We start from the raw sequence: 27,917 nt of genomic DNA, 5'->3' as shown, positions 1-27,917 counted from the left end.
GCTAAAATTATCTAATTATCTTAAAATTGGATCTGGCTTATTATTTTTTGCAGACTGTTACAGCAATTTTATGAAAAGTAAGCTTGAACTTTTGATTATGTCAAAAAGAGTTTACAATTTTGGAGCTGCCAAAGGATCTACAAAGCGAAAGCATGTTTCGATGTCCATCAAACAAAAAGTGGAATTGCTGCAAAAAGTATATAAAGGCATATCCTTTGTTTCTCTAACCATTCCGAAATCTGTTTATCAATTTCATGCTGCTCTGCAGGGGGGGGGGGCGTCTTCAGGGCAGATATTTTTATTTTATTCAGCTTATAATTAGCCTGGTGTTCAACATGGCATTTCTGTGGTATTATCCACAAAGAGTATCTGAAAAAAGTCAAATCCTTGACAGTAAGGTGTACAGTGAGATGCTAATCTGTGTTTATGCTGCTATTAAGGAAAACTGAATTCAGAAGCAAAAAGGTAATGTTCCATTTAGATAATGCATGTGTCTGCATTCACTGGCTGTACTTGATATGGACTCGAATGGGATTTTTTGCCACATAGCCCCAACATCCTCCTCCTCATCACCTTATAGCCCCAACATCGCTCCTTCGGACTTCTACCTTTTTTCACACCTGCAGCTGCATCTTTCATTGTGCACAGAACATTGGAAATGAGGTTGATCTGTTTTTGGACTCGCGACTACCAAGTTTCTGGGCCAAAGGCTTTAAAAAACTACCAAAATGTAGGCAGAAGATCATAAATTTTGATAGTGATTACTATCCGCACTAAAGGTACTGCATTTTTTTTTATTATTATTTTATTTTATTAAGAATGTTTTTTGGCAGGAAATTTTCATTACAACCAGATATTTTATGCATGTACTCAACTGTCAGGAACTTAAAATTCAAACAGAGCACTAATGTTCACTTATAAATATGCTTTAAATACAGGTTGTCAATATATCATCAAATGAATATACAGTCAAAAGTCGTTAATCCGGACACCCATAATCCGAAACGATCTATAATACGGACCTCAAAGCTATAAACTTTCTGTGCATGCGCATATGAGTGTACGCATGCGCATAATACGTTTACGCATGCGCGTTTAATGTATAACGGACAGTATAAGCTAAGCTAAAACTATCTAATTATCTATTTCAGTTAATGTTGCAAATTGCGCTGTTCCTTAATCTTCAAATTGGAACCGGCTTATTATTTTTTGCAGACTGTTAGAGCAATTTTATAAAAGTAAGTTGGAACTTTCGATTATGTCAAATAGAATTTCCGATGCTGGATCTACAAAGGGAAAGCATGTTTCGATGTCTATGAAACAAAAAGTGGAATTGCTGCAAAAAATGGATAAAGACTCCTTTGTTTCTCTAACCATTCCGAAATCTTTTCTTACTAAAATTCTTACTAAATGTATTATTTCATCTCGATGTACTCCATCTTGATATAATTTAAATCAAATTCCTCGTCATTATAAATATCACGGTTGCAATTTTCTAATTTCAACTATGCGTAATGTATGCTTTACGCATGCGCGCGTTAAAAGAAATGTTTAATAAAGTAAACAAATAAATATTAAGCTTTTTTTTTTTTTTTTTGTAAATTTTGATACCCTTTAGATCATAATTGCTCTTTATTTCATAAATTATGGTTTCATATTTTTAATTTTATAATTTCTGCATGCCATCTTACCAGATTTAAGTTCATGATCCTTAATCCAGAATCGCCGAAGTCCTGATGAATCCGGATTAAAGACTTTGTACTGTATTTAGTTTCCTGTCTTTTTTTTCCAGATATATTTATTTTTCATATGCCTAAGTAAAATATCAGAATTTCATTTCTGAAGTTTTAAACTAAAAATGGAAAATATTTGAAAGTTGTTTTATAAGTTACAAGATTTTAAGTATGTATGTATATGTACTTTATATGTTTAAACTGATTTTCAGAAGTTTGCAAATGGAGTGAAATAAATGCATTCACATTAGTGAGCTTGCACTGAAGTCCATAAATCAAAGAAAATATTTCCTTGGTTTTTGAATCCTTGAGAAACCTAATCTAAAAGGATGAACATGTAAAGGCAAACTGGAAAAGTGAAGAAGGATAGGTTTGCTGAGGCAAAAGAAATAAGAAAAAAGTTGGCTGAAATGCTCAAATATCTGCTTAGAAATGTTTAAAGAGATATGCGTTACTTAGAATGCAACAAAGTTAACAAGTTAACAAGTCTGCATACTTTTGTGAATTTTTCATAATTTTTTCCAAATCCTTACAGTTGTATGACTTTGTGTTTACAAATTTTGCATCTTTGTTCTTTTTTCCTTCTCTCTTTTTTTACTTTGTGTGTGTGCTTAAAGATGCCAAGCAATTGCAGTCAAAAGTCTTTAATTCGGACTCGTCGGGACTTCGGCGATTCCGGATTATAGATCATAAATTTAAATCTGGTAAGATTGCATGCAGAAATTATAAAATTAAAAATGTGAAACCGTAATTTATGAAATAAAGAGCAATTATTATCTAAAGGGTATCAAAATTTACAAAAAAAAAAGCTTAATATTTATTTGTTTACTTTATTAAACATTTCTTTCAACGCGCGCATGCGTAAAGCATATATTACGCATAGTCGAAATTAGAAAATTGCAACCAGAAAACTGTTTAATTTGTATTCGTGATATTTATAATGACGAGGAATTTGATTTAAATCATATCAAAGATGGAGTACATCGAGATGAAATACAACATTATAAGCCAAATAAAATAAAAACGTCTGCCCTGAAGATAAGGATAGTGCTGACAGATCAACTTCCAGTTCATTGCGTTCCGCGACATCGATAAACAGATTATTAGATTACATTGATAAACAGTGAAATTGATAAACAGATTTCGGAATGGTTAAAGAAACAAAGGAGTGTTTATCCATTTTTTGCAGCAATTCCACTTTTTGTTTCATAGACATCGAAACATGCTTTCCCTTTGTAGATCCAGCATCGGAAATTCTATTTGACATAATCGAAAGTTCCAACTTACTTTTATAAAATTGCTCTAACAGTCTGCAAAAAATAATAAGCCGGTTCCAATTTGAAGATTAAGGAACAGCGCAATTTGCAACATTAACTGAAATAGATAATTAGATAGTTTTAGCTTAGCTTATACTGTCCGTTATACATTAAACGCGCATGCGTAAACGTATTATGCGCATGCGTACACTCATATGCGCATGCACAGAAAGTTTATAGCTTTGAGGTCCGTATTATAGATCGTTTCGGATTATGGGTGTCCGGATTAACGACTTTTGACTGTATATTCATTTGATGATATATTGACAACCTGTATTTAAAGCATATTTATAAGTGAACATTAGTGCTCTGTTTGAATTTTAAGTTCCTGACAGTTGAGTACATGCATAAAATATCTGGTTGTAATGAAAATTTCCTGCCAAAAAACATTCTTAATAAAATAAAATAATAATAAAAAAAATGCAGTACCTTTAGTGCGGATAGTAATCACTATCAAAATTTATGATCTTCTGCCTACATTTTGGTAGTTTTTTAAAGCCTTTGGCCCAGAAACTTGGTAGTCGCGAGTCCAAAAACAGATCAACCTCATTTCCAATGTTCTGTGCACAATGAAAGATGCAGCTGCAGGTGTGAAAAAAGGTAGAAATCCGAAGGAGCGATGTTGGGGCTATATGGTGATGAGGAGGAGGATGTTGGGGCTATGTGGCAAAAAATCCCATTCGAGTCCGTATCAAGTACAGCCAGTGAATGCAGACACATGCATTATCTAAATGGAACATTACCTTTTTGCTTCTGAATTCAGTTTTCCTTAATAGCAGCATAAACACAGATTAGCATCTCACTGTACACCTTACTGTCAAGGATTTGAAGGATTTGACTTTTTTCAGATACTCTTTGTGGATAATACCACAGAAATGCCATGTTGAACACCAGGCTAGTTATTAAAAAAAATATGCTGAACAGTTGTTATGGACTATCCTTTGTGAAGCCTAGAACATATGACAATTTCTGTTACGCAGTCACCATCTTGACAAACACTGAAATGGCAAACAATGAAAGAGTGTTTGGCGCTACCCCACCACTACTGAACTGCATGAAACTTGAGATTTCCTTTTTTCTATCTATACATTATTTGATCAAAACAGATTAAAAGCTGAATAGTTATGATTTTTAAAATTGTATGCTTCTTTTTGAAACGCTCTTTATTATGAAAATGTATAAGCCCAATCTTCTTAGAGAGTATGTCCATGAAAAGGCATCCTTTTTGTAAAGGCAGTTATTTTATGCTTAACTGAATTTAAAAAAAAAAAAAAAAAAAAAAAAAAAAAAAATTCTCAAATTAAAGTTTTGTTGTGTGAAAATTAGTTGTGATTTGAAGCTGTTTCTCCATCTTTGTTTAAATGAATGCATTAAAATATGTACTTTATGCAGATCATGGATGAAGCTGACAGAATATTAGATATGGATTTTGAGCAAGAAGTTGATAAAATACTGAAAGCAATACCAAGAGAAAGGAACACATACTTATATTCAGCTACAATGACTCAGAAAGTATGTTTTGTTATTAATTCAATTGGTTACTGTTAAAAAGTGCATTATAATTTTTATATAGTTAAATTCATTTTTCAGTATTTTTATTTTAGGTTCAAAAATTGCAAAGGGCATCACTTACAGATCCTGTTAAAGTTGAAGTTTCAAGGAAATATCAAACAGTTGAAAAATTACAACAATATTATTTATTCATTCCTTTAAAGCATAAAGTAAGTAATAAATAATCTTGCTGTTTTTCTTTATTTAAATAAAACTTTTGCATAAAAATGTATATATATATATATGTCAGGAGCAGGATTGTAATATATTCAAACTCAGAATCAGTTACCAGGAAAATTGGAGGCGAAGGCAGATTAAATCTGCAGTTTTATTTTCAGCAACACGTTGCGGTTACACACAAGTTGGCACATTAAATGTGCCTGTTCCAAAAGGTTTACATTTTTTATAACTTTGTACCTTTGTAACTTTCATTAAAATAGTTTATAAATTGGCAGTTTGTAAAAATGGCACTGTATCTGCATTGCATAAACAGTAAATAAAATACTACTATTATGCATTTAAACTCTTTAATTTTTCAAATATTAATATAAGTTTAAAAAGAAGACTTATTATTTCCATCAAATTATTCATTTATTTTGTTCAGACATCTTCAAAATTGCTTTTGATTATTAGATGGTAAAACTGAAAATGTGAAAATTAGTAAACCATTGCTTTATATTGGTAGATACTATAAAGAGATTTTACAAGTAATTGATATTAAAAAAAAAGAGTGATGTGTACTTTATTAAAAAATGTATACTTTATTAATTTTAAAATTACAGACTTCTGATAATTGTAAAAGTGTTCTTATGAATTATAAAATATATGTTTTTAAATTAAATGCTTTATGTAACATAATATTCTTTCCTATTTAGGATGTGTATTTGGTACATGTGTTAAATGAATTACCAGGTGATTCTATCATGGTATTTTGTGCTACCTGCGCAAATACTCAACGAACTGCTTTTCTGCTAAGAAACCTTGGCTTTACTGCCATTCCTTTACATGGCAAGCTGAGTCAGGTAATATTACAGATTCGCATTATCTTATAATATTTGATTGGAGGAATGAAAATTTGTGTTCAAAATCTTTTTTTGCTCAAATCAAGCTTAAATCTGTACTACTAAAATTTGTGCAACATCTATACAGTCAAAAGTCGTTAATTCGGGCACCCATAATGTGAAATGATCTAAAATCCGCACCTCAAAGCTACAAACTTTCTGTGCATGCGTTGCGTTGACGCATCCGCATAGGTGTTTATCCATGTGCGTAAGAATGTGCATAATACGTTTATGCATGCGCGTTTAATGTATAACGGATGGTATGAGCTAAAATTATCTAATTATCTATTTCAGTTAATGTTGCAGATTGCGTTGTACCGTAATCTTCGAATTGGATCCGGCTTTTTATTTTTTGCAGACTGTTAGAGCAATTTTATAAAAGTAAGCTTGAACTTTCGATTATGTCAAATAGAATTTTCAATGCTGGATCTACAAAGGGAAAGCATGTTTCGATGTCTATGAAACAAAAAGTGGAATTGCAAAAAATGGATTGTTTTTCTAACCATTCCGAAATCTGTTTATCAATTTCACGCTGTTCTGCGCAGGGGGGGGGATGCCACGGAGCGCAATGAATTGGAAGTTGATCTGTCAGCACTATCCTTATCTTTAGAGCAGATGTTTTTATTTTATTTGGCTTATAATTCCTTACTAATTGTAGTAATTCATCTCGATGTACTTTGTCTTTTATATGATTTAAATCAAATTCCCGTCATTATAATTCGCTTCCGATAGTGAAGAAAGTGACACAGAGGTTATCGAAAACGAAAAAATTTCGATTGACAAATTAGTCGGTATTCTCGATACAGCAATTATAGGACTTGAACAGCGGGACTTTGTAACTGAACAAGAAATTATGTCTGTTTATAGAATTAAAGAGAAAGTATTAACACATAAAATGAAGCAACAACTTACATTGAAAGAAATGTTTAATAAAGCAAACAAATAAATATTAAGCCTTTTTTTTTTTTTTTTTTTTTTGTAAATTTTGATACTCTTTAGATCATAATCGTTCTTTGTTTCATAAATTACGGTTTCATATTTTTAATTTTATAATTTCTGCATGCCATCTTACCAGATTTAAACTGATGATCTATAATCCGGAAAAATCGTTAATCTGGAATCACCGAAGTCCCGACGAGTCCTGATTAACGACTTTTGACTGTACTACTAAAATCAACACTATACTACTAAAATCTGTGCAATCTGTAAATCAACATCTATACTGCTAAAATCTGTGCATGTCTGTATGTTTGTTTGTGGCATTATTGGGATGGCGGGGAGTTGAACTTTGAGAGAGGTACCCTCGTATGCCAAAAATTCATGGGAAGCCATTTTGACTCATCTCATCTTCGTACGACTTTAATTAGCCAAAACAGTAATTAAAAACTCTAAAAATGCTAAGTTTCACCCTAATTTTTCCGAGTGGCAACAGTTTGGCACGCTGGAGATATTACCTGCTTTATTTCAAAAAGTGTTGCAACTGCTCGCTTTCAAATTGTAGAATATAATAATAAAATATGTCTTAGTTTTACAAACTATGAAACAAGAAAAGCATTGCCAAACATTAAATATATTATTCCCGATTCTAAAAATTCTTGGGAAGCCATTTTGACCATTCCCATCGAAAATTGTTGCCACTGCTCACTTTTATGTAGCAGAGTTTGTTAATAAAAAATTTGTAAGTTTTACAAAATATGAAATAATAATACCATTGCCAAACTTTAAACATATTATTATTATATAAGATTATATTCTGCCATTGCAGAAAGCACACGGTTGCATGCTATGTCATTGTATGTCAAAAATTTTTCATTATGTTAGCATTTTAAACAAATAGCTGCTGTTAACAACTTTTGTGTTTCAGTTTAGTATAACTGACATGATATATTAATGCCACATTAATTCTTTTATTGATATTGAGAAAATGTTGTTATATTACATTAAATTTAAATCATGACATCGTACGTATTAACCGAAGTGTCAACAGTTTTTTTTTCCTGGTGTGTAAGTAACAAATTTATTTATAAATTGGTTGTTGCTTGGAAAGAATAAACTGATTTCATTCGTACTGAAATGTTTTTATACATTTGCTTTTCAGTGGTACCTAGAACTTCTAAATTTTGCTTTTACTATTGCCCACTGATCTGGCGGGCTTGGCCGCTAGTACTTCAGTATTTTCTAAAGATGTTAAAAATGTGTTCTAATAATAGCGTTAAAACAAAGAATTTTTAAAATGTAATTAGTAATATTAGTTTTAATAAAACTAATTTTAGGCCATCATTGCAGAATGCTTTGTGTGTTTTCTCAACTGGAAATTTTTTTTTTTTTTTTTGTTATTTTATGACTGACTGATACATGATTTGTAATTGTAGGCAAAACGTTTAGGTGCACTTCAAAAATTTAAAGCTAAATCAAGATCAATATTAATAGCTACAGATGTAGCTAGCAGGTATAGTAACTCCTTTGTTCTTTTTGTGCTATACAGTTTCGTAGTCTATTATTTCATTGAAATTGAATTTATGTAATTATTCTTTTAGAGGTCTAGATATTCCACATGTAGATGTGGTTATAAACTTTGATATTCCTTCACATTCTAAAGACTACATTCACAGAGTTGGCCGAACAGCTAGAGCTGGACGTGGAGGGAAATCAATCACATTTGTAACACAGTAAGTATGTGTTATAATAAATTTACACTGTTAATAAGGCTTAGTTTTTTGCAGATGAAATATATGTATGGGTAATGATGTAGAAGTTAATATTACAAAAGAATGGTGAACATGATTTATAGAGAGAATGAACTTGGTGTTAGCAGTCATGCTGATTTTAAATTTTCTTTATTCTTGAGGAGCACAATCTTAATATGAATAACACATTGCAATGGGTACAATCTGATAGCTTTTTCTTGATCTCATTTTTATCTTTTCTATATCTTATGACAATACAGTTGATGGAAGAGAGGTAATTAGTGACATGTTGGCAGGGAACCTGACAAGAGCAATAATGTGGTATGTCCGAAATGAAAGTTGGGTTCAGAGTGATTTGAATGAATTTCCCGGTGTGCTATTAAAAACTTTTGGTTTCTAAACTGAAATCTTATTTGATGAAGCATATATACAAGTACTTGCATTGTTATTGTTAGCATTATGAGCATTATGTAAGAATCATATGCTATGGATTGGATTCATTTTGAAATGACAGTTTATAGAAACAGCTATTATAAGCAGTAACTGTTTTTAGGACAGAAAGGAAAAATAGCCAAATTAAAATGAAGCATTAAGGAAGTATTGCAAATTAAAGTTAGTATTTTGATTTAGATGTTTTTTATATTAACACATAAATACATATTGATATATAATTCGTGTCGTTTTATATTTTTAGTATTCTATAAAAGTTATATAATTTTGTAAGTTTTTTTAATTTGCATCAAATGATATTAATGAAAGGTTTTGTTAGAAATTTAAGCATTCAGTATAAAGATGTGTTTTATGTTAAAGTTAATAAAACCTCTCTAAGGCTTAGCACTACAGGTTCAGACAATTTTGACTGTCTTTGGAAGAGGGTGCATTAGAGAACATTATTATTAGTACCATTATTAATACATTGAAGTGGTATTATTATTTTCATTTTCAATAAAATCATGCCTGATATAATTAGGTAATTATTTACCAGTTAGCAATGAATATTTTTATTTATTGATTGCAATGCCTTTGATTCATTTCTTTCAATTACTTTAGATATTATAGAAGTGCTTTGCTTTATACAGCATTGAAGTTAATCATTTAAAATAATTTTAACACATCGTTCAATAAGTCCCGAGGCTAACTAAGAAAACAACATCCATTTCACAAAATTAACATTTATTCATCAACATAATCACCATCAAGAGCTATGCAATCATTCCAACAATTTTCTAACTTTTCTATATCATGCTTGTAAAACAATTTGTCCTCGTCCACAAAATAAGCTTCAGTGGCAGCTATGACTTCCTCATTTGAGCCAAATCTTTCTCCCTGGAGCATCTTTTTCAGATCAGCAAGCAACCAGTAGTCGCTAGGGGTTAGATCTGGGGAGTATGGTGGGTGGGAAAGCAGAGTGAAGCCCAACTTGTTCAATGTAACCAATGTTTGAATTGACTTGTGGCAAGGGGCATTGTCTTGATGGAAGATGATATTTTTCTTCTTCATGTGTGGTCTTTTTTTTTTTGCAATTTCGTTCTTCAGATGCACCAGTAACTCGCTGTAATAGGCACTATTAATAGATTTTCCCGTTTCAAGGTAGTCGATGTAAATTATACCTCGCGCATCCCAAAACACTGATGCCAGCTGACTGTTGCGTTTTTGGACGCTTTGGACAGCCTTCGTCGGCTGCACGCCACTCAGCTGACTGCCTCTTCGATTCTGGAGACAAACAGCTCTGTGAATCATCTAAATGTTATTGCTTTTGTTCCAATTTGAGTACACGTGGCACCCATTTGGAAAACACTTTTTTCATGTTTAACTTTTCATGTAAAATCACACTTACACTTCCAGTTGATATGTTTATGATCTCGGCAATCTCACAAACTTTCACTTTGCGGTCATTCATCATGATTTTCAACACTTGTTTCACATTTTCCGAAGTGACTGCTTCATTTGGCCTACCCGAGCGTGCCGCATCATTTGTATCCGTGTGACTGCGCTTGAAGTCAGCATACCAACAACAAATGGTTGTTTTCGATGGAGCAGAGTCTGGATTTTTCAAGCCATTGCTGAGCTTGGACGGTATTTTTGCCCATTAAATAGCAATGTTTAATCAACACTCGAAATTAATTTTTCTCCATTTTGTCCCCAAATGAACAAGTAGTATCACTTTCACCATAGTAGCTGTGCTGTTTCCGGTCCGAAGGCCATGAAAATCAGACATGTGTCATTTGAAGGTTAATTGTTTCGAACAACGAAGTCAGGTTGATATTACTACACCATCTGCTGGTTAGTCCCGGGACTTATTGAACGATGTGTTATTTGTTCTTTTTTAAATATTTTGTAGCAACTATTTAAATACCATAAGTGAAACAGGTTTGTAACACTCGAATAGGGTGATTTGGGTCATTCTGCTTCGTACACTATCATCTGCGTTACAAATAAAAGACTTTAATGAATTTTTATAGTAGTAATGTATAGTTTGCATCTCTCTTGTAAATTTGTTCAGATTGTAATATACTTTTGGTATTTATTGTTTCATACTGTATTACAATCTGAAGAGAAATGCAGGGACAAAAATTAGAGCTTTTTGAAATTAAAGGTGAGTTTTAATTTTATTTAGCCATAAAGATTAATTTTATTAGTTGTCAACAGCAGTCATTATTTTCTATTAAGAAGAAAAGTATAAGATTTATATAACTTTTTTATATAAAAAATATTTTTCATGTATATTATTATTTTTTCCTTTTAAACTTTTAATTACAATCTCTGTTTCGAGCAAGTGTGCTGTGATCTGAAATTTTCAAATTGCTATTTTAAAACTGTGTTGTCAAAAATGCAACACTTTCAAAGGTGTACACCGTAATTTATTTGTTTGTACAGTAATTAAAATATAATTTTATATCAGAATAATGTAATTATATTCATGTTTTTATTAAATATAATTTTTTTGAATAAAGCAATTCATAGTTTGTATCTAAAAAGTGATCAGATAGAAAAAGTTTTCTCTTCGCAGCATTAGAATGATTTTTCCTTTTCTTTTGTTCAGTTTATAGGACACTTAATTTTATAACATGCAAAATTACTTAAATTGTAATCTTCTTACAGATATGATGTTGAATTATACCAAAAAATTGAAAGTCTGATAGACAAAAAGCTTCCTTTATATCCAACAGTAACAGAGGAAGTAATGGTTCTTTTAGACAGAGTAACAGAAGCACAACTTTTTGCTAACAAGGTTAGTATTTTGGAGGTTCATTTTAAATGTTTAATGAGGTTTTCTTTAGACATGCATATTGTATTTGTTTTCTTTGTTTCCATCAATACTGCCAATAAGCTTTTTCATAATTAAGATACAATAACATGTTGAACAAATATTAATTTAGAAGTCAAACAACAAAATCAACATTATATTTTCAAATTTTCACAGGACTAGTTTAGATGGTTTTACCGACCCATCATATCTTCAGCTGCAAAAGCGAAAATGAACGAAATAAGATACAATGATTAGCTAAGATAAAAGTCTGTACAGGAGATAAGCTACTGGTGCCATCTGTTAATGAAACCAGAACTAAAACATAATTTCTTTAAAGGCTGAAAACAAAGATGGATTGGAATTAGGGTCGTTAACTAGAACAGAAAAATTTTTTTGAATGTGAAATGCTTCTAGAAAATGCACTTCACCAATGGAAGATGTTTTTTGAATAATTTTGGCTGCAGAAAACACACTTTAAATTTTTCACACTTTCAATTTTTCTGCTGTAAAAATTATTCAAAAGACATCTTCTTGGTGAACTGGATTTTCCAAAGGCATTTCACATTCAAAAAAATCTTTCTGTTCTAGTTAATGACCCTAATTCCAATCTATCTTTGCCTTCAGCCTTTAAAGAAATTATGGTTTAGTTCTGGTTTCATCACCAGATGGCACCAGTAGCTTATCTCATGTCCAGACTTTCTTATCTTATCTAATCATTATATCTTATCTCGTTCATTTGCGCTTTTGCAGCTGAGGATATGATGGTTCGGTAAAACCATCAAAACTAGTCCTGTGAAAATTTTAAAATATAACACTGATTTTTGTTGTTTGACTTCTAAATTAAGCTTTTTCATATTTCAGAACTTTATTTTACTGTTACAATGTCACCTTAAATTAATTTTCATTCACACTTCTTTTTTTGTTGTTGTTGATGAAATATCTAGTAAAATTTCATATTGTATAATAACTGCCAAACATTTCGAGCACCTTTACGGGAATATGGAAAAGGAAAAACCCATGTTTAAGTCCCAAAGTTGAAAAAGCTTTTGCCTCACCCATATGATCTAAAATAGGGGTCTTCAACCTTTCATGCCGGAGGGCCACATCAATAAATTCATAAAGATCCTTGGGCCACATGTCTGTCAAAAAAATAGTGTAGTCAGAAAATTTATATGAAAAAGGAAGATTTGTTTTGTGAGACTACAGTTGATTCTAAGTGAAGAGATAATGCTACAGATTTATATATACAGTCAAAAGTCGTTAATCCGGACTCGTCGGGACTTCGGCGATTCCAGATTATAGATCATCAATTTAAATCTGATAAGATGGCATGCAGAAATTATAAAATTAAAAATATGAAACAGTAATTTATGAAATAAAGAACAATTATGATCTAAAGGGTATCAAAATTTACAAAAAAAAAAAAAAAAAAGGCTTAATATTTATTTGTTTACTTTATTAAACATTTCTTTCAATGTAAATTGTTTAATTTGTTTCGTTTTTTTATGTGATAATACATTCTCTTTAATTCTATAAACAGACATAATTTCTTGTTCAGTTACAAAGTTCCGCTGTTCAAGTCCTATAATTGCTGTGTCGAGAATACCGACTAATTTGTCAGTCGAAATTTTTTCGTTTTCAATAACCTCTGTCACTTTCTTCGCTTTCGGAAGCGAATTATAATGACAAGGAATTTGATTTAAATCGTATCAAAGACAGAGTACATTGAGATGAAGTACTACATTTGGTAAGGAATTACAAGCCAAATAAAATAAAAACATCTGCCGTGAAGATAAGGATAGTGCTGACAGATCAACTTCCAATTCATTGCGCGCCATGGCGTTAAAGATAAACAAAGTTTAGATAAACGTTAGAGTTTAGATAAACAAAGGATATCCATTATCCATTGTGTCAAAGAAACAAGAATAGCTTTACAATTTCAGTCTGAAACCTGGAAATCATAAATACACTAAAACTAATCAATCAGTTTGAAAGCTTTTGCCTTTGTAGAGGAGAGGAATTTCTTCATTGTGTTTCTCCTTGAGGTTCACATCTAGCCATTAGATTACCGATGTACTGATGGCACATTTTATAAGGTACCTCCATATTAGTGTCTCAATTTCATGGTAAAATAATTTTAAAATAAGATATTCAGAATGGATTAGAGCAGCGTTTGTGAAATGCCACTGTCCATTGAGTTCCAAGGAAACAAACAGGGTGTAAAAGCTCTCAAATAATGTACAAATCATTGTTCTAAGACAACACATGTTCCCCATCTGAATTTCTGAACCTTGACCTTTTAACTGATTGAGCCTTTGTCATTCAACCTATCTCAGCAACTACGCTCAGAAAAAAATTCCTTGGTCACTCAGTTATGAAATAGTTTTGATTATACAGCATAATGACCAAGGTTTTAATGAAACCAATGAATAGCTGCCAAATTTTCGACAGAAAAGGGGGAAAACAGTTAATTCAACTGTGTTGGTATAGAATTCGCTTGACTTGACAATGAATTTTTTTTTTCAGTAATTGCTAGTAAAGATACTCGCTAATATATAGTAGAATTTAAATTTCTCCACGTAAAATATGCTGCCACGGTTGATGCCGAAGCTGCTACAAAGACAGTCTGGAGTTGAAACAAATTGGTTTAGACAATTGAGGAAATGGAAAAATTCACATGCGACAACGATTTCAAACAGAAGAGATTTTTGCTGACCGGGCACCTGACATTATCTGGAAATTTCTCTTAATGTGCTAAATTATGTAGCATAATAAAGTATAGAATAATATAATACAACATTGAAGTGTGTAACTTTTGTCCCGCAATTTTTCAGACACGACAAACAATTTTCCGTTCAATTTGAAAAACATTTTGCACTAAGAAATTACTTTAATTTTGATACCCAAGAGAACCATTTCCCTAAATGAGGCTGGGAATTTAGTATAAAAAGACAAATGGAATTTACGTTTTGAATTATGGGTTTGCATACTAAATAATTTGGCACTTTTAATTACTTTTAATTGATTCTATTATTAATACCTGAATATATCACTTACTAATTTTCAATAAACAGTATAAAACTGTACATGATTAAATAATATTTCTTTTTTCCTAATTTTTAAAATTAAAATATATTATTCTAAAAAATAGTTTTGGAGCTTCTGTTTTATTATGTACATATTTTGGAAAAGAACTGAATTTAAATTAGAAACACTTACGTAGTTGGACATTGGAATATTAACAGTCTACAATAAAACAAAATAATTTTTAATGAAATCATATATATTCTAATTTGTTAAAAGTTTCCTCCTCAAGTAGTATGTTTGTTATCAATCAGATTTTTAATAATTATGTAAAATTAAAATTTCATTGCGCCTGTAGAGCATAATTTTAACAGTTCCATTGAACTTTCATATTAATCATTTCTATAGCATTAAGCGTTTATTTTTTAATTATTTCTTATATGGAAGAAAGTTCAAAGATATAGCTGTATTTGATAATATATACCAAAACAAATAGTTAAATTTTAAATTGTCTATGAAATAATCAAATAGTTGAAATAGTTTTGTGACATAACATTAATATAAAGATATGACAGAAATAATTATTGTATGAACTTAGTAAAGACACGTAATTTTGCAGTGTAATTTAAAATACAAACAAAATTATGTAAAAATGAAAGTAATGTATTATAATATAAAGAATAAATTTTTTTCCAACAGAAGTTTACACAGTTCCTTCTGCACAACGTGCAGTAGTCTCAGTCTGGAACAACTGTAATATGAAATTTTCCCTCAATGACGAAAGGCATCTTGAAGTCTGGTCACTAATTCCTATACTTTCCTTCCTTTTGTGACACAGATGCACCCCTCTGAGAATCCATTAAACAAGAATTACAAGGATCTTTGTTGTTGATTTCTTAAAGGGGGGAGCATTCAGTTCAAGATACACCGTCCTTTCAAGGCTTTTAGAGTTGCCAAAGCCCCTGCCTCAAAATGTTAATAGTAATATCTTTATATTTTATTCATATATAACACTTTTATATTGCTTACCAACTTTAATATTTTCTTATATATATTGCTGGCAATGCATAAAACCATTTTATAGAATGCCAAATGAAAAACTGGCAAAGTATTAAATACATCTCTCGGGTTCCTTTTGAATATCCATACATTTAATACATTCATTCTGTAATTTCATACTTCATTTTCTTTAACAAGAAAGGTGTAAATTTTATTTTGTACTTTCATTTTTCTTTATGTATTTTTAATAAAAGTGGCACTTTTTCATTCTTTTTTCAAAGTAACATTTGTATTTTTGAAAAATGTATGTTTTTTAAATAATGCTTTATCATGACCTTTTTTCATATTTTGGCTAAATAGCATTTGTATTCTATAGAATGCCTAGGTGTTATATAAATTGCCTATGCAATAATTTTTGTTTTATTCTTTGCCTAAGAATGCCAGGCATTGTATAAAATGCTTAGGTATTTTATAGAATACTGCCATTTAATACATTACCAGAAATATGCATTCAGCTTCATTTATCTACATACAGTAACTTTCTGTAGTAATAAAACTCTGATGCATATTTTGGAAGGCTCATTTCCGTTCTAGCAGAATAACTGCTACGTTACTCAATGAGACTTGCGAAGTTTGATGAAATGAGTGTTCAAAAACTGCATTGGTCTTCTCAGAGCCTCAATCTTAATCCCATGGAACACCTTTGAAGCAAATTAGAATGCAGATTACATAGCCAGAAAAATCGACCATCCTCGCTGCAAGCATTCACTTCAGCTGTGTTGGATGCCGAGAAGTCAATTGCTATGGCCAATTCTCAAAAAATGGTGGAAAATCTCCCCAAATGTATGCAGGCTGTTGTATATGCAAAAGGGGAACCACATCATATTAATATATGCCTCCATCGAGCCATAATCATGAAAACGCGGTAGGAATGTAGTCTGGCAAGAGATATGCAAATGATTTAAATTTTGATGCTAATGAGACAAGGGTAAGTATGCTATGTGCATATGAGATATGCAGCTGGAAGAGTTTAAAAGTACGATTGCTCTTACCATAGGGCTATTCAAATGAATCTCTTGGCTTGGATGGACACTAACTAAAGATGTCTCTGAGACGTAACTGGCAGCAGTACAAACAGTTGCTGGACTTACTTGTTGACATATATTATAGGGGCATATACATATGGGGGACAAAATAATACGAACACCTGTGAAAAAGTATATTTCACACCTGAAGTACAGCAGCGCCACCTGCAACAGAAGTCTGCTACCTAGTGAGCGTGAAGAGGAAGGTATCAGTTTCTCAACAGCAGTCACCTGCATTGCATGCTTCGATCGAACTGTCTGTGAGAAGTTGAAATGTCAGACCTGTCAGAGTTTCAAAGTTGTTCAATGATTTTTGTTTCAAAGAGTTTCAAAGAGTTCAATGATAGTTGGAGCGCGTTTAAGTGGAGCATTAGTTACGGAAACAGCAAACCTTGTGGGTGTGCAAGGAGTAGGGTATTAGCCGTTATGACAGTGTACATGAAAGAGGGTAAGATGATATCTTTAAAGCACAACATTGGCTGAAAGTCAAAGCTGGCTGATAGGGATAAACGGGTCTTGAAGTGCATAGTAGCCCGAAAGCACAAGCAATCATTATCCTAGATTACACCGAAATGGACATTCATCTCCAGGACCCTGTTTCAACAAAAACTGTCAAAGGGAAAATTCATGCTGCGAACATTTATGGCAGAGTGGCAATTTGTAAACCCTTGGTGACAGCAACTAATGAAGTGAACTAATCAAGTGACGCCAATGGTGCAGAGATCACGAAGGCTGGCCCCCCACAGCAGTGGCAACAGGTAATACGGTCAGATGAATCGTCATTCACCCTATTTCAGATGACCGGACATGTTTATGTTCTGAGAATGCCCAAAGAAGCATTTCATCCTGACTGCCTTTTGCCAACTGTGCAGCATGGAGATGGCGCCATTATGGTATAGAGTGCATTATCTTGGCGCGGTCTTGGGCCACTTGTTATTCTGCATGGGAGGATCACATCCAATCACTATCTAAGCATTCTAGGGGATCATGTCCACCCTTTTGTCCAGACTGTATTCTCTAGGGAGCGACCACTTTTTGCAGACGACAACGCCCGCTATCCACACTGCTAGATGTATTTAAGAATGGTTTGAAGAGCATGACAATGCAATTGAACATCTTGCTTGGCCCCCCTCAGTCTCTGGACTTGAATATTATTGAACATTTATGGAAATATTTGGAATCCAAACTTTGTTCTCGATATCCACCTACATCCAGACTTTCAGAATTAGAGACTGCTTTGTAGGAGGAATGGCATAATATTCCTTTAAATCTATCCCATGTGACTATTCCCCAGACCTTTGTGCATGTATCCCACGTTGCATTCAATCTGTACTTCAGTCAAAGGGTGGTCCAACCCTCTATTAATAAAGATTTTCCATTATTTCACAGGTGTTCTTATTATTTTGTCCTCCATCTGTAGTAGGCCTTAGAGAGGCAGGTTGGTTGAACAGGTGTATCGGCTGCTACCTTGGTCAGAACGATATGGTAGTTGCTCAGTGTTGGCGACAGTGGATCACAGAAAGATAGTCTACAATCATCAGGGCATCCCAGGAACACAAATGAGTGCGTGGATTGCATAATCATAAGAGCGGTCATATCTTATGATTGTGCAACAACATCGCTAGCATCGATTTGAAGCCACTTCCCACCTTCCAGGCATCCCTTGGTATAAAGGGAAATAATTTGGAAAAGACTGGCCGACATCCATTGAGATGCCTTTTACTGACCCCACATCATAGGCAATGTCGATTGAATTTTTCCTGAACTCTCGGGCAAATTGAAGTGTGATCGCTGGAGACTTGTGACCTTCAGTGATGAATCCCGATTCAGTCTCAGTGCTGATGACCAACGCACATGCATGTTGAGGCAGCCAGTCCAGCAGTCCAGTCTGGCATTTGTTGTCGAGGGGCATATGGTGATTACACAAGATATGACAGTAGGGGAGCGATTTGTTAGGACACACAGTCATATCTAGTTGTCCTTCAAGACACTATGATGGCTCACAGTTACGTGGACGACATTGTAATGCCGGTTGCACTGCTATCAAGTTGCCCAGGTGCCATTTATCAGCAAGATAATACTCATCCTAATACTTCACTGCTCTCCCAACAATGTCTTCAAGGATATGACATACTCCCATGGCCTGCCACGTCACCAGTCCTCTCGCCAATAGATCACTTTGGGACATGCTTGGAAGGCCATTGCAGCTGGAATATTGATGAATTCACTGCCCAGTTGCAAAGATTATGGCATGATCTTCCAAAGGGCGTCATAGGTGACCTACGTGATTTGATGCCACGCTGTGTTTTGGCTTGTATAGCTGGCAGAAGTGGCTATACTAACTGATTTGTAACATTTTTCATGCTATAACTTCGTAATAAAATTATCTTTTGTTCTAAATTGGTTATCATTTGTTTATCTCTTGATACACTACATACATGTTAAATTTCATGATCATCCTTCATTTCCTTTTGGGTGCATATATTTTTTTGTGATTGGCTTTGTATGTGTATGCTTTCATAGTTTGCTTTGGAATCTGCTTTCACATCTATGAGTTTTTGGATGGATTTTGAATTTCAGTTAATAATAGCAGTAAAAATAGGAAATTAACATATTTATTCAGAAAGAAAAGAAAAGAGAACTGAATTAATTATTAAAAAAGTGAATCTACATCAACAACACAGTATAACATATTGTAAATCTGTAAGAATTCTACCATACATTCTGCTAGATGTTTTAGGGAAAGTAAATGATAATTAAAAAAGTAATAACAAAATAAAAAATAATTGCAGAAATAATAATAAAAAATTTCCAAATAAATTAAACTGTTATTAGTAAATTTCCCCTCCTATACGTCAGCGATGGCGAACCTATGGCACGCAGAGCCTCATCAGCCGGTACACGACTAAAATATTACTTCCTTAATAAATAATCACAATAAAATGATACTATGTAATTTACGAGGGTTGGAACTTTAATAGTGGCAACACAGCTGAAAAAACGCTACGCAACGAAACCAAAGAATATCGCGTATACCACATGTGAACTACATACCTACCTTACCTCTCAGCAAAAAGACTCGTCCTGCCTACGTCACGAGCATGCGGAGTGACACGAAGAACGGATCCTTGTCTTAGCTCGCGGTCTAAAGTAAGTGTTGTCAGGATGTTTTCAAAACAAGAATAACGATGTTGGATAAAAATTGAATGTGCCAGAGGTCGTACAGCACAACAGTGTCATCAAGAGGCTTGCGGGGAATCTGCATTGCCTTACAGAACCGTAGCAAGATGGGTGAAAGCATTCAATGAAGGACACCAAAACGTGGCAGACATGCTGCGGCCAGGTCGTCCGAGTGTCAGCGATGCAGACGTGCAAGCTGTTGCCGCACTAATGGACAGTGATCGCCGCCAAAGGATTCGTCAGCTGGCCGGACAAACAGGATTAGCGCATACGACTGTGCTGCAATTTCTGAAGGAACGCCTGTCCATTAGAAAAATTGCTTCACGATGGGTTCCACATCAATTGACGGAAATGCAGAAATGGCTACGATACGATGCTGCCCGAACCCACCTGGAGTGCTACGAAGGAGATGCTTTTTTACTCCGTATCATTACGCTGGATGAGACTTGGGCCTGATCGTACCAGCCAGAACTGAAACACCAATCAAACGAATGGCGTCATCACGGGTCACCACAATGTTCTAAATTTCGTCAGAACCCCAGCAATGTGAAAGTTATGGTGATTCTCGTGTACGACTGTGATGGTGTCATCCCAATGCATACCATTCCCCCACAGCAGACTGTCACTCACTGCGCAGTATTACTGCTCATTTTTGGAGCATAATCTCCGACCAGCTTTGAGAAAAAAACGGCGACACTTTCTGCAGAATGCCCCTCTCATTTTGCATGACAATGCTCGGCCACATGCAGCACAAGCTGTGACTGATTTGTTCAAGCGATGGGGCTGGGAAGTGCTTTACCATCCACCATACTCCCCAGATCTAAGCCCTTGTGACTAATTCCTAAGATGAATTCCTAAGATGAAGGAACCACTTCGTGGCACTCTCTTCCAAACTGTTCCTAAGATTCTTGCAACAGTAGACTGGTCCATTCAAACTATCAACAAAACAGGTGCTGCTACAGGTATTCTGCGACTTCCACATCGTTGGAAACGGGTTGTACGCAATGCTGGCGACTATATTGAAGAACTGTAAAACATGGTGACATGAATCACTTTTGTATTCCTTGTAAATAAATAGTTGCCACTATTAAAGTTCCAACCCTCGTAAATAAGTGTTTTAGTCTGTTCTTGAGCATTTCACTTGCTTACTTATCACATAATGTCACTGGAATAGGGCTTAAGCCTAGATATAAGATTTTCATATATCGCCATAGAAATGATACACATATTTTTTTGACCCACTTTATGATATTTCAATTATTTGGGCCAGTCATATTACTTGTTACATGGCAAAGAATACACCAGAGTTGAAGCAGCTAATGTTTGCTAAACAAATTCAAGTTTATTGCAGACTGCCAGTGAGCTTTAATACTTTCAATGCTAAATAGATTTTCTATGTTCCAGGTCTTGAACCCTCACAAATGACTCCAACAAAAAAGGCAAAATTAAACATTGATAGTGGAAGATCATTTGAAGAGACCTGGACAGAATCATTTGGAGCTATTGAACACAATAGCATACCTGCCAACTTTTACGAATTTTTCGTAATTTTTACGAAAATGCGTTTATCTTTACAATTTTATGATCGTAATCCATTTTTTATGATTTTTTTTACTTTTTCAAGTGTTTTTAGTGATTTTTGTCGAAATTTTAGAATTTTTCGCCAATTCAGCGATTTTCGCCAATTGCATCGTGTTTTACTGCCAACTACCGACTACTTCGGATCCAGTAACCTGCAGTTTCTCCCAACTCGCCGCTTAACCAGCCAATCCAATGTGCTGAACTTGTTTCTCACACTCTTTTCTTTGTGGACGCCAGATTATTTTTTTAGCGTGGATTGTCGCATTCTGTTTTTGTTTGTTTGTTTGTTTGTTTGTTTGCACGTGCTACGAATTTTGTTAATACGTCATTGTTACGAAATGAGTTAAAAAAAAACCATATTCTCAATATTTTTGGCCTGCCTACAAAGCCGAATTTCCAACAATTAAAGAATCCTTCAAAGGAAATAACTATGCATTTTGCAATGTGTGCGTGTGTGACTTCATAATAAGTCACGGTGGAAGAAGCGACATTGTGAAGCATGTTAAGTCTAAAAAGCATGAAGTTAATGCTTCGGCTTCGACAACGTCAAGAAAGTGGATGATTTTTTTTCAAATTAGGCTACGAATTCGGATGCCGATGTCATTTTGGCAGAGTGTTTGTTTACTGCATTCCTCATCGAACACAACGTGCCACTATGCGCTGCCAATCACAGCGGTCAACTTTTCAGACGTATGTTTCCCGACTCCAAGATTGCTCAGAAATATGCTTGTGCTCGCACGAAAACATCTTCTATTGTGAACGAAATTGCTTGTGATGCACAAAGTAAAACGATAGCTGCACTCCAGAATTCAGCATTTTCGGTGTCAATCGATGGCAGCAACGACAGCGATTGGAAGCTTTACCCCATCGTTGTCACATATTTCTGTGATGTTTGTAATGAAATGAAAACTCATCTTTTGCATCTTCCATTGTTAAACGGAGACGCTACGGGGGAAATATTGCCTCCTTGGTAATTAATGAGTTGAAACAACTTAACATTGCAATATCAGATTGCATTTCATTTGGTGCAGATAATGCTCATGTCGTGGTGGGTGACAAAAAGGTGTCGTGGTGTAGCCTCTTTCCTCAAAAAAGAACAAAATGAATTAATTGTTATTGGATGCCCATGCCACTTAATTAATTTGGCAGCAGAAAAAGCTGCAGCTGCTTTACCATTAAATATTGACCAGCTTCTGATTGATGTGTTTTTCTATCTGGAAAAAAGTGTAAAAAGGAAAGAAAACCTAAAGAATTTCCAAGAAGTGTGCTCTGGTGAAATGAGAAAGATTCTGAAACATGTATGCACGAGATGGTTATCCTTAGGCAGAGCGCTGGGAAGGTTTATTGAACAGTGGGATGCATTGCTAAAATATTTCCATGAAGAGACCAAAACGAAACCACAGATCCCATCAAATTTGTCAGCATATAAGATTCCGAAAACCAACTTTGCTTCTAATCAAAATGCTTTAAAAGGGAAAAGCCAACACACAGAATCAAACCCTTTAAAAAGAAAATGCTTAGAAGACTCCTCAAATGTCAACTTTGTTAAAGAAGTTGAAGGGAAGAAGAAACAGTCTTCTATTAGCCGGGAGGAAAGGATTTTCTATCTTCTTTCCTCGGATTTGAACAAAGCATATTGTAGTTTTGTGTTAAGTACCATTAAGATTTTTGAAAGTGTAACTACCCTTCTACAATCAGCTTCGCCAAAATCTCCCCTGCTTATCCAAATTCTTAATGATCTTTGGAAAGAACTTTATACTAAGTTTGTAAAACCGTCCGTTGTGAAAAACAGCATGTTGATTCGTGTTGCCTATAATAGTTTGGCAAATCAAAAGAATGACAATGATCTTATAATTAGAAATCAAACCAGGGAACTTGTAAATTCTTTGAAAGATCATGAGAAAAAGAATTTTTTCAATGTGTTAGAAAGTACTTTTCCTCAGCCTGTGATTACATTGTAAGGAAGTTTCCTTTGCAAAATGAAGTTCTCTTAAATGCTGAAGTGGCAAATTTGAAACAAAGTGAAAATTCATCTTTTGAAAAGATTCGTTTTTTTATTGATAAATTTCCATTTTTGTTAACAATTAAAGAAAATGAATGCCATAATGATGCTTTAGATGAACTACAGAACCAGTTTTCTGCTGCACAGTTTGAAGACTTTGCCACTTCTGGAGAAGATAGACTTGATGTCCTCGTTGGTACCTTAAAAAGAATAAAAAGAGCTGTGGAACATCAAAATATGATAGACTAGCAAGAGTTTTATGTGCTATTCTCATAATTCCACACAGTAATGCTGAGTGCAAGAGAGTTTTCAGTGTGTGAAGAAAAACAAAACTATGTTTCGTTCTTCAATTTCACCAAAAACTCTAGAAAACATTTTAATTGCTAAATGTTATGAAGAAACTAATTGTTATGACAGGAAATTTTCCAAAGAATTTTTGGCTAAAGCCAAAAAATGCACTCTAAATTCATTGCAATAATTTTTTTGTGTAACATTAAGTTCTTGTTTTATGTTTCCTAATAAATTTTTTAGTTACTACTTAATTGAGATTTACTAATGTAAGTACAATTTTCTTTTTTCTATTTGTATAAATTGTTATTTTTTTAATATCAAAGCGCATGATATTAATTCTTCGTGTTCTTCTGAATTTGGGGGAGAAATCTTCTGAATTTTTATCTTTAGAGGTTGGCAGGTATGCAGTAGGAAAGCATTATGCATTCCGTGTGGGAAAAGTGTTGTGTGTCGCCCATCTAGTGTCAGACAGCACTTTAGCACCAGCCACAAGATTGTTGCCAAATTTGATGAAGCTGAGCGGAAGTTGTTTATTGAAGGAAAGTTGAAGAATTATAATTACCAGAAAGTTGGTTTTTGCAATTATCTATCTAAAACAAATCATTTAACAATTGCCAGCTGTCAAATTTCACTGTGCCTTGCAAAACATGGTAAAACGCTCTCGGATAGGGATTTAATCAAAGAGGTTTTGGGCACGCAGCTCCAAAAAGGTTCACCACCACTGCTATAGGTGCATCATTTTTAATTTCTTTTTCTGTCCTGCAAGAAACCCAACCCTGGTCAAAATGGTGTAGATATCTAAATTTCTAGTCATAGCATGAGTGATTTAAAAATAATTAACAATTCATTGTGAATTGCATGGTATATTTTGCTGTCATATAGAACTACATTTAGATGTGGTGACTTGTGTTTATCTCATTTTGTAGGAAATGAAAGAACTCGAAGGTAAAGATAAGAAGAGAAGACATCGTAATGCAGACGATGATGATACAGAAGAGTCAAAAGGTGTCAAAAATCGCTTCAAGAAGAAGAAATTCAAACATAAATAGCGTGTAAATTTATATGAACTGTTGATATGAATATTTGCTTTTTTATTAATATATATAAAAAAAAGTTTGAATGATGTGTTGCTCTTGTTTATATCAGGTTCTACCCACCTGTTAAAAGTTAAGAAAATAAACTATCTGGAAAATTAAAAAAGGTTAAGAGGAATTGGAACTTTCACTAAAAAATAAAGAAAATTAAAAGTCACTTACAAAGTTGAGGAAATAAACTATCCGGGAAATTCATTGAAAATTTTTAAAAAGTTAAGAGGAATTGGAACTTTTACTAAAAATTAAAGAAAGTTAAAAATCAAAAGTAGTTATTGTAATCGTTGTTTTCCTTTCAGAAAATCTGTTGCAGTTTTATCAACCTGTAGTTTTCCTTTGTACTGTTTATAAGCTGCATTTCACTCTTCTGTTAATGTAAATACCCTTCAAAAATGAGTAATATAGTTAAGAAATGTTTTTGTACATTAATTAGAATAATTCAATATTTTTTTCACTTCATAGGGTTAACTTAGCTCTTTTGCTTTATTTTAAAACATCATAAGAGTAATATTGAATATGAGTGAGTTACCGTTACAAATTTCTTTTGCAAAATCAATGGTTTCTTCAAGAATTTAATAGCAAATTCTAAAAAGAAATATTTAAAAAAATCAGGTATCTTTTTTGAACAATTTAATTCATACTTTCTGTAAATATTTCTTTCACTTACTTCATGATAATAAGTAAGGAAAATTAAATTTTTGTAATGTTTTTAGTTATGTGACAAAATTAATCAGTTATTCATACTTAATTTGATAACTACTTCATTATGCTTGGTCAAGAAAATTGATCATTTTGGTCATGAAAAAGTAAAGGAAATTAAAATCTGAATTTCAGTGGAAAACCTGTTACTACATATTATAATTTGTGTTATATCAGTACTTTGTATTACTTAGTAGAAGCAGCAGTTTTCATTAGTAATGCAATGTAATGCAACACTTATCTAATAGAAATATACCAGTGAAAAGTATAAAATTGGGAAAGGGGGAACTTGATTTATATAAAGGCCGTTCAAATGAAAGTGGCATTGCTGTAATAACTCCGCTATTTGAAGAGAAAGATGACTGCGCATGCCCCTATAAAGGGCACAGAGTGCTGGGAATGCATGTGATATCATCAGATCCCACCAAACGATTGTGCGATAACGTCGAAGCCCGTTTAAAGGCATTTTATGTATCATGGATGCCTCCAAACGGTGTCAACATGCGGTCGTGCAATTTTTTACATCGGAAAATGTGAGTTCTGAAATCTATCATCGAATACAAAGTATGAAGTGTATGAAACACAGATCGGTATTCCGATGGTGTAGTGATTTTCATAGTGGAAAAAGCAGTGACGACAGGCCACGACCTGGTCAAGTACATGTGGTGATCACCCAGGAAGCAGTTGCAAATGTGGATCGTCTCATGAAAATGAATTGGCTAATCAGCACTTTAGAAATAGTGGAAGAAATGTCTATGAGCATAGGAAGTGTGCACACAATAAATACTGCGCGAAAAGTTGCGATACCGCAAGGTTTGTGTGCTATAGGTGCCAAAACATTTGACAGAGGAGCAGAAAAGATTCATTGTATGTCTGTTTCCATGCAACATCTTTCCATGCGGTACCATGAAATGGGGAACCAATTCCTTTCAAGGATCATTGTCATTAATGAAACATGGTGCCATCACTTTAATACAGCCACCGAAAGCATGAGCATGGAATGGTGACATTCTTCATGCCCACATTTAAAGAAGGTTTTCACATCTACTAGAGCTACTAAGTCATGTTAATGTGCGCCTTTGACATCAATGGTCCACTAGTATTGGAATGGCTACCTATGGGCAAGACTGTCACTGCTGCCATGTATTGTGCCATATTGCAGAAACTGAGACAGAATGTCAAGAACTGCCAACTTGGCATGCTGTCACGTGGGGTTATCCTCTTGCATGATAATGCTTGTCCTCGTAATTGAGGGTAAAAGCCATGGAAAATTTAACAATGGTAAATGAAAATTTTCAAATTTTAGTATTTCTGTAGTAAAAAGTTATACTTCTATATTTACAAGGATAAATAAAAATTTCCTAGACTAGCTTTGATGGGGGAATACATCGTTGATCTAAGTTTAAACATCAGTCTTTCAAAATAATCACCCCTTGTTCAGCAATACACTGGTTCCAGGATTATTACCACCATTCCAGAATCTTCTAGCAATTTGCCTTGTCAAGACTGAAGATCATTATTTAGTGTCACAATCACTGGTAGCAAGTAATGGAAACAACATCTGTCTGGATCTTAACAGAATCTGAGAAACGTGAAAAAGAAAAATCCTCAAAATAAATGAAGTGCACATAATCTCAGTTCTAAATTATACATAACTAGGGGCCTCGTATGGTCAGCTGCCATGGTAGAGCTACTTACAGGGTTCGTAGCGATCCTTACAAGTGCTTATAAGTCCTTATATTTGAAAATAAAATATATAGGCTCTTATAGGTGCTTACTTTTTCTTTAAAGCCCTTATTTTTTTGCTTTTAGTGCTTTTTTTTTAATCCTTTGTTTTTAATGAACGCGCATTTTTTCCCCGTACCAAAGCCGAAACTAAATCCTTATATTCCTTATATTCAACGTCAGATGGTGAATCATACTCCCGGAAATTGCTTTCCCCCCATTCCTCTGCATCAACGTAACCTATGGTGCGCGCGAGAGTACAGACAGGTGCACGTCGTTCTATTGGCCAAAGAATTGAAAACGGTAGAAAATTCCGGTACATTTAGTATTCTTTTCCTCCCACCCAAATACTGCACACGTTTGAATTTTTATCAAGATTTTAATAATTTGTTCTCGTTCCGCGTGGTCAGTTCATATTCGTGTTTATTATGATCGTTATGCTTATATTATGAGCATATGTATGAATATTTATAATAATACAGTTGCAGTAACTACTGAAATATAGATAAACTTCCAAAAATGGGTGTGTTTTTACACAGATTAGCTTTCTAAGGAATAATATTCGGAATGGCTTAAATAAAAGGAAAGTAATCGAATAGTCAAAATAATTTCATTTTCTTTGCCAATACATTATACAGTACG

The 27,917-nt window shown here is 33.7% G+C and overlaps 1 protein-coding gene across 1 annotated transcript in view; it reads left to right on the top strand.

The window, feature by feature from the left end:
* Positions 1-24,883, top strand: part of pths (probable ATP-dependent RNA helicase DDX47) — a 40,402-nt gene extending 15,519 nt beyond the window's left edge. Inside the window, exons 6-12 of the mRNA XM_085811154.1 lie at positions 4,442-4,561; positions 4,654-4,770; positions 5,476-5,622; positions 8,034-8,110; positions 8,199-8,330; positions 11,451-11,580; positions 24,687-24,883. Of these exons, the coding sequence (XP_085667280.1) occupies positions 4,442-4,561; positions 4,654-4,770; positions 5,476-5,622; positions 8,034-8,110; positions 8,199-8,330; positions 11,451-11,580; positions 24,687-24,809 (846 nt within the window). The 3' untranslated portion in view covers positions 24,810-24,883. The remainder of the gene's footprint in view (positions 1-4,441; positions 4,562-4,653; positions 4,771-5,475; positions 5,623-8,033; positions 8,111-8,198; positions 8,331-11,450; positions 11,581-24,686) is intronic.
* Positions 24,884-27,917: the final 3,034 nt, after the last annotated feature.

Source organism: Stegodyphus dumicola, chromosome 2 (genome assembly GCF_044657685.1).
Source record: "Stegodyphus dumicola isolate Sdum_Otavi_A_Nest chromosome 2, ASM4465768v1".
Lineage (NCBI taxonomy): Eukaryota > Metazoa > Arthropoda > Arachnida > Araneae > Eresidae > Stegodyphus > Stegodyphus dumicola.
Note: the sequence above shows the minus strand (reverse complement) of the source record. Positions and strands in the feature narration are given on the sequence as shown.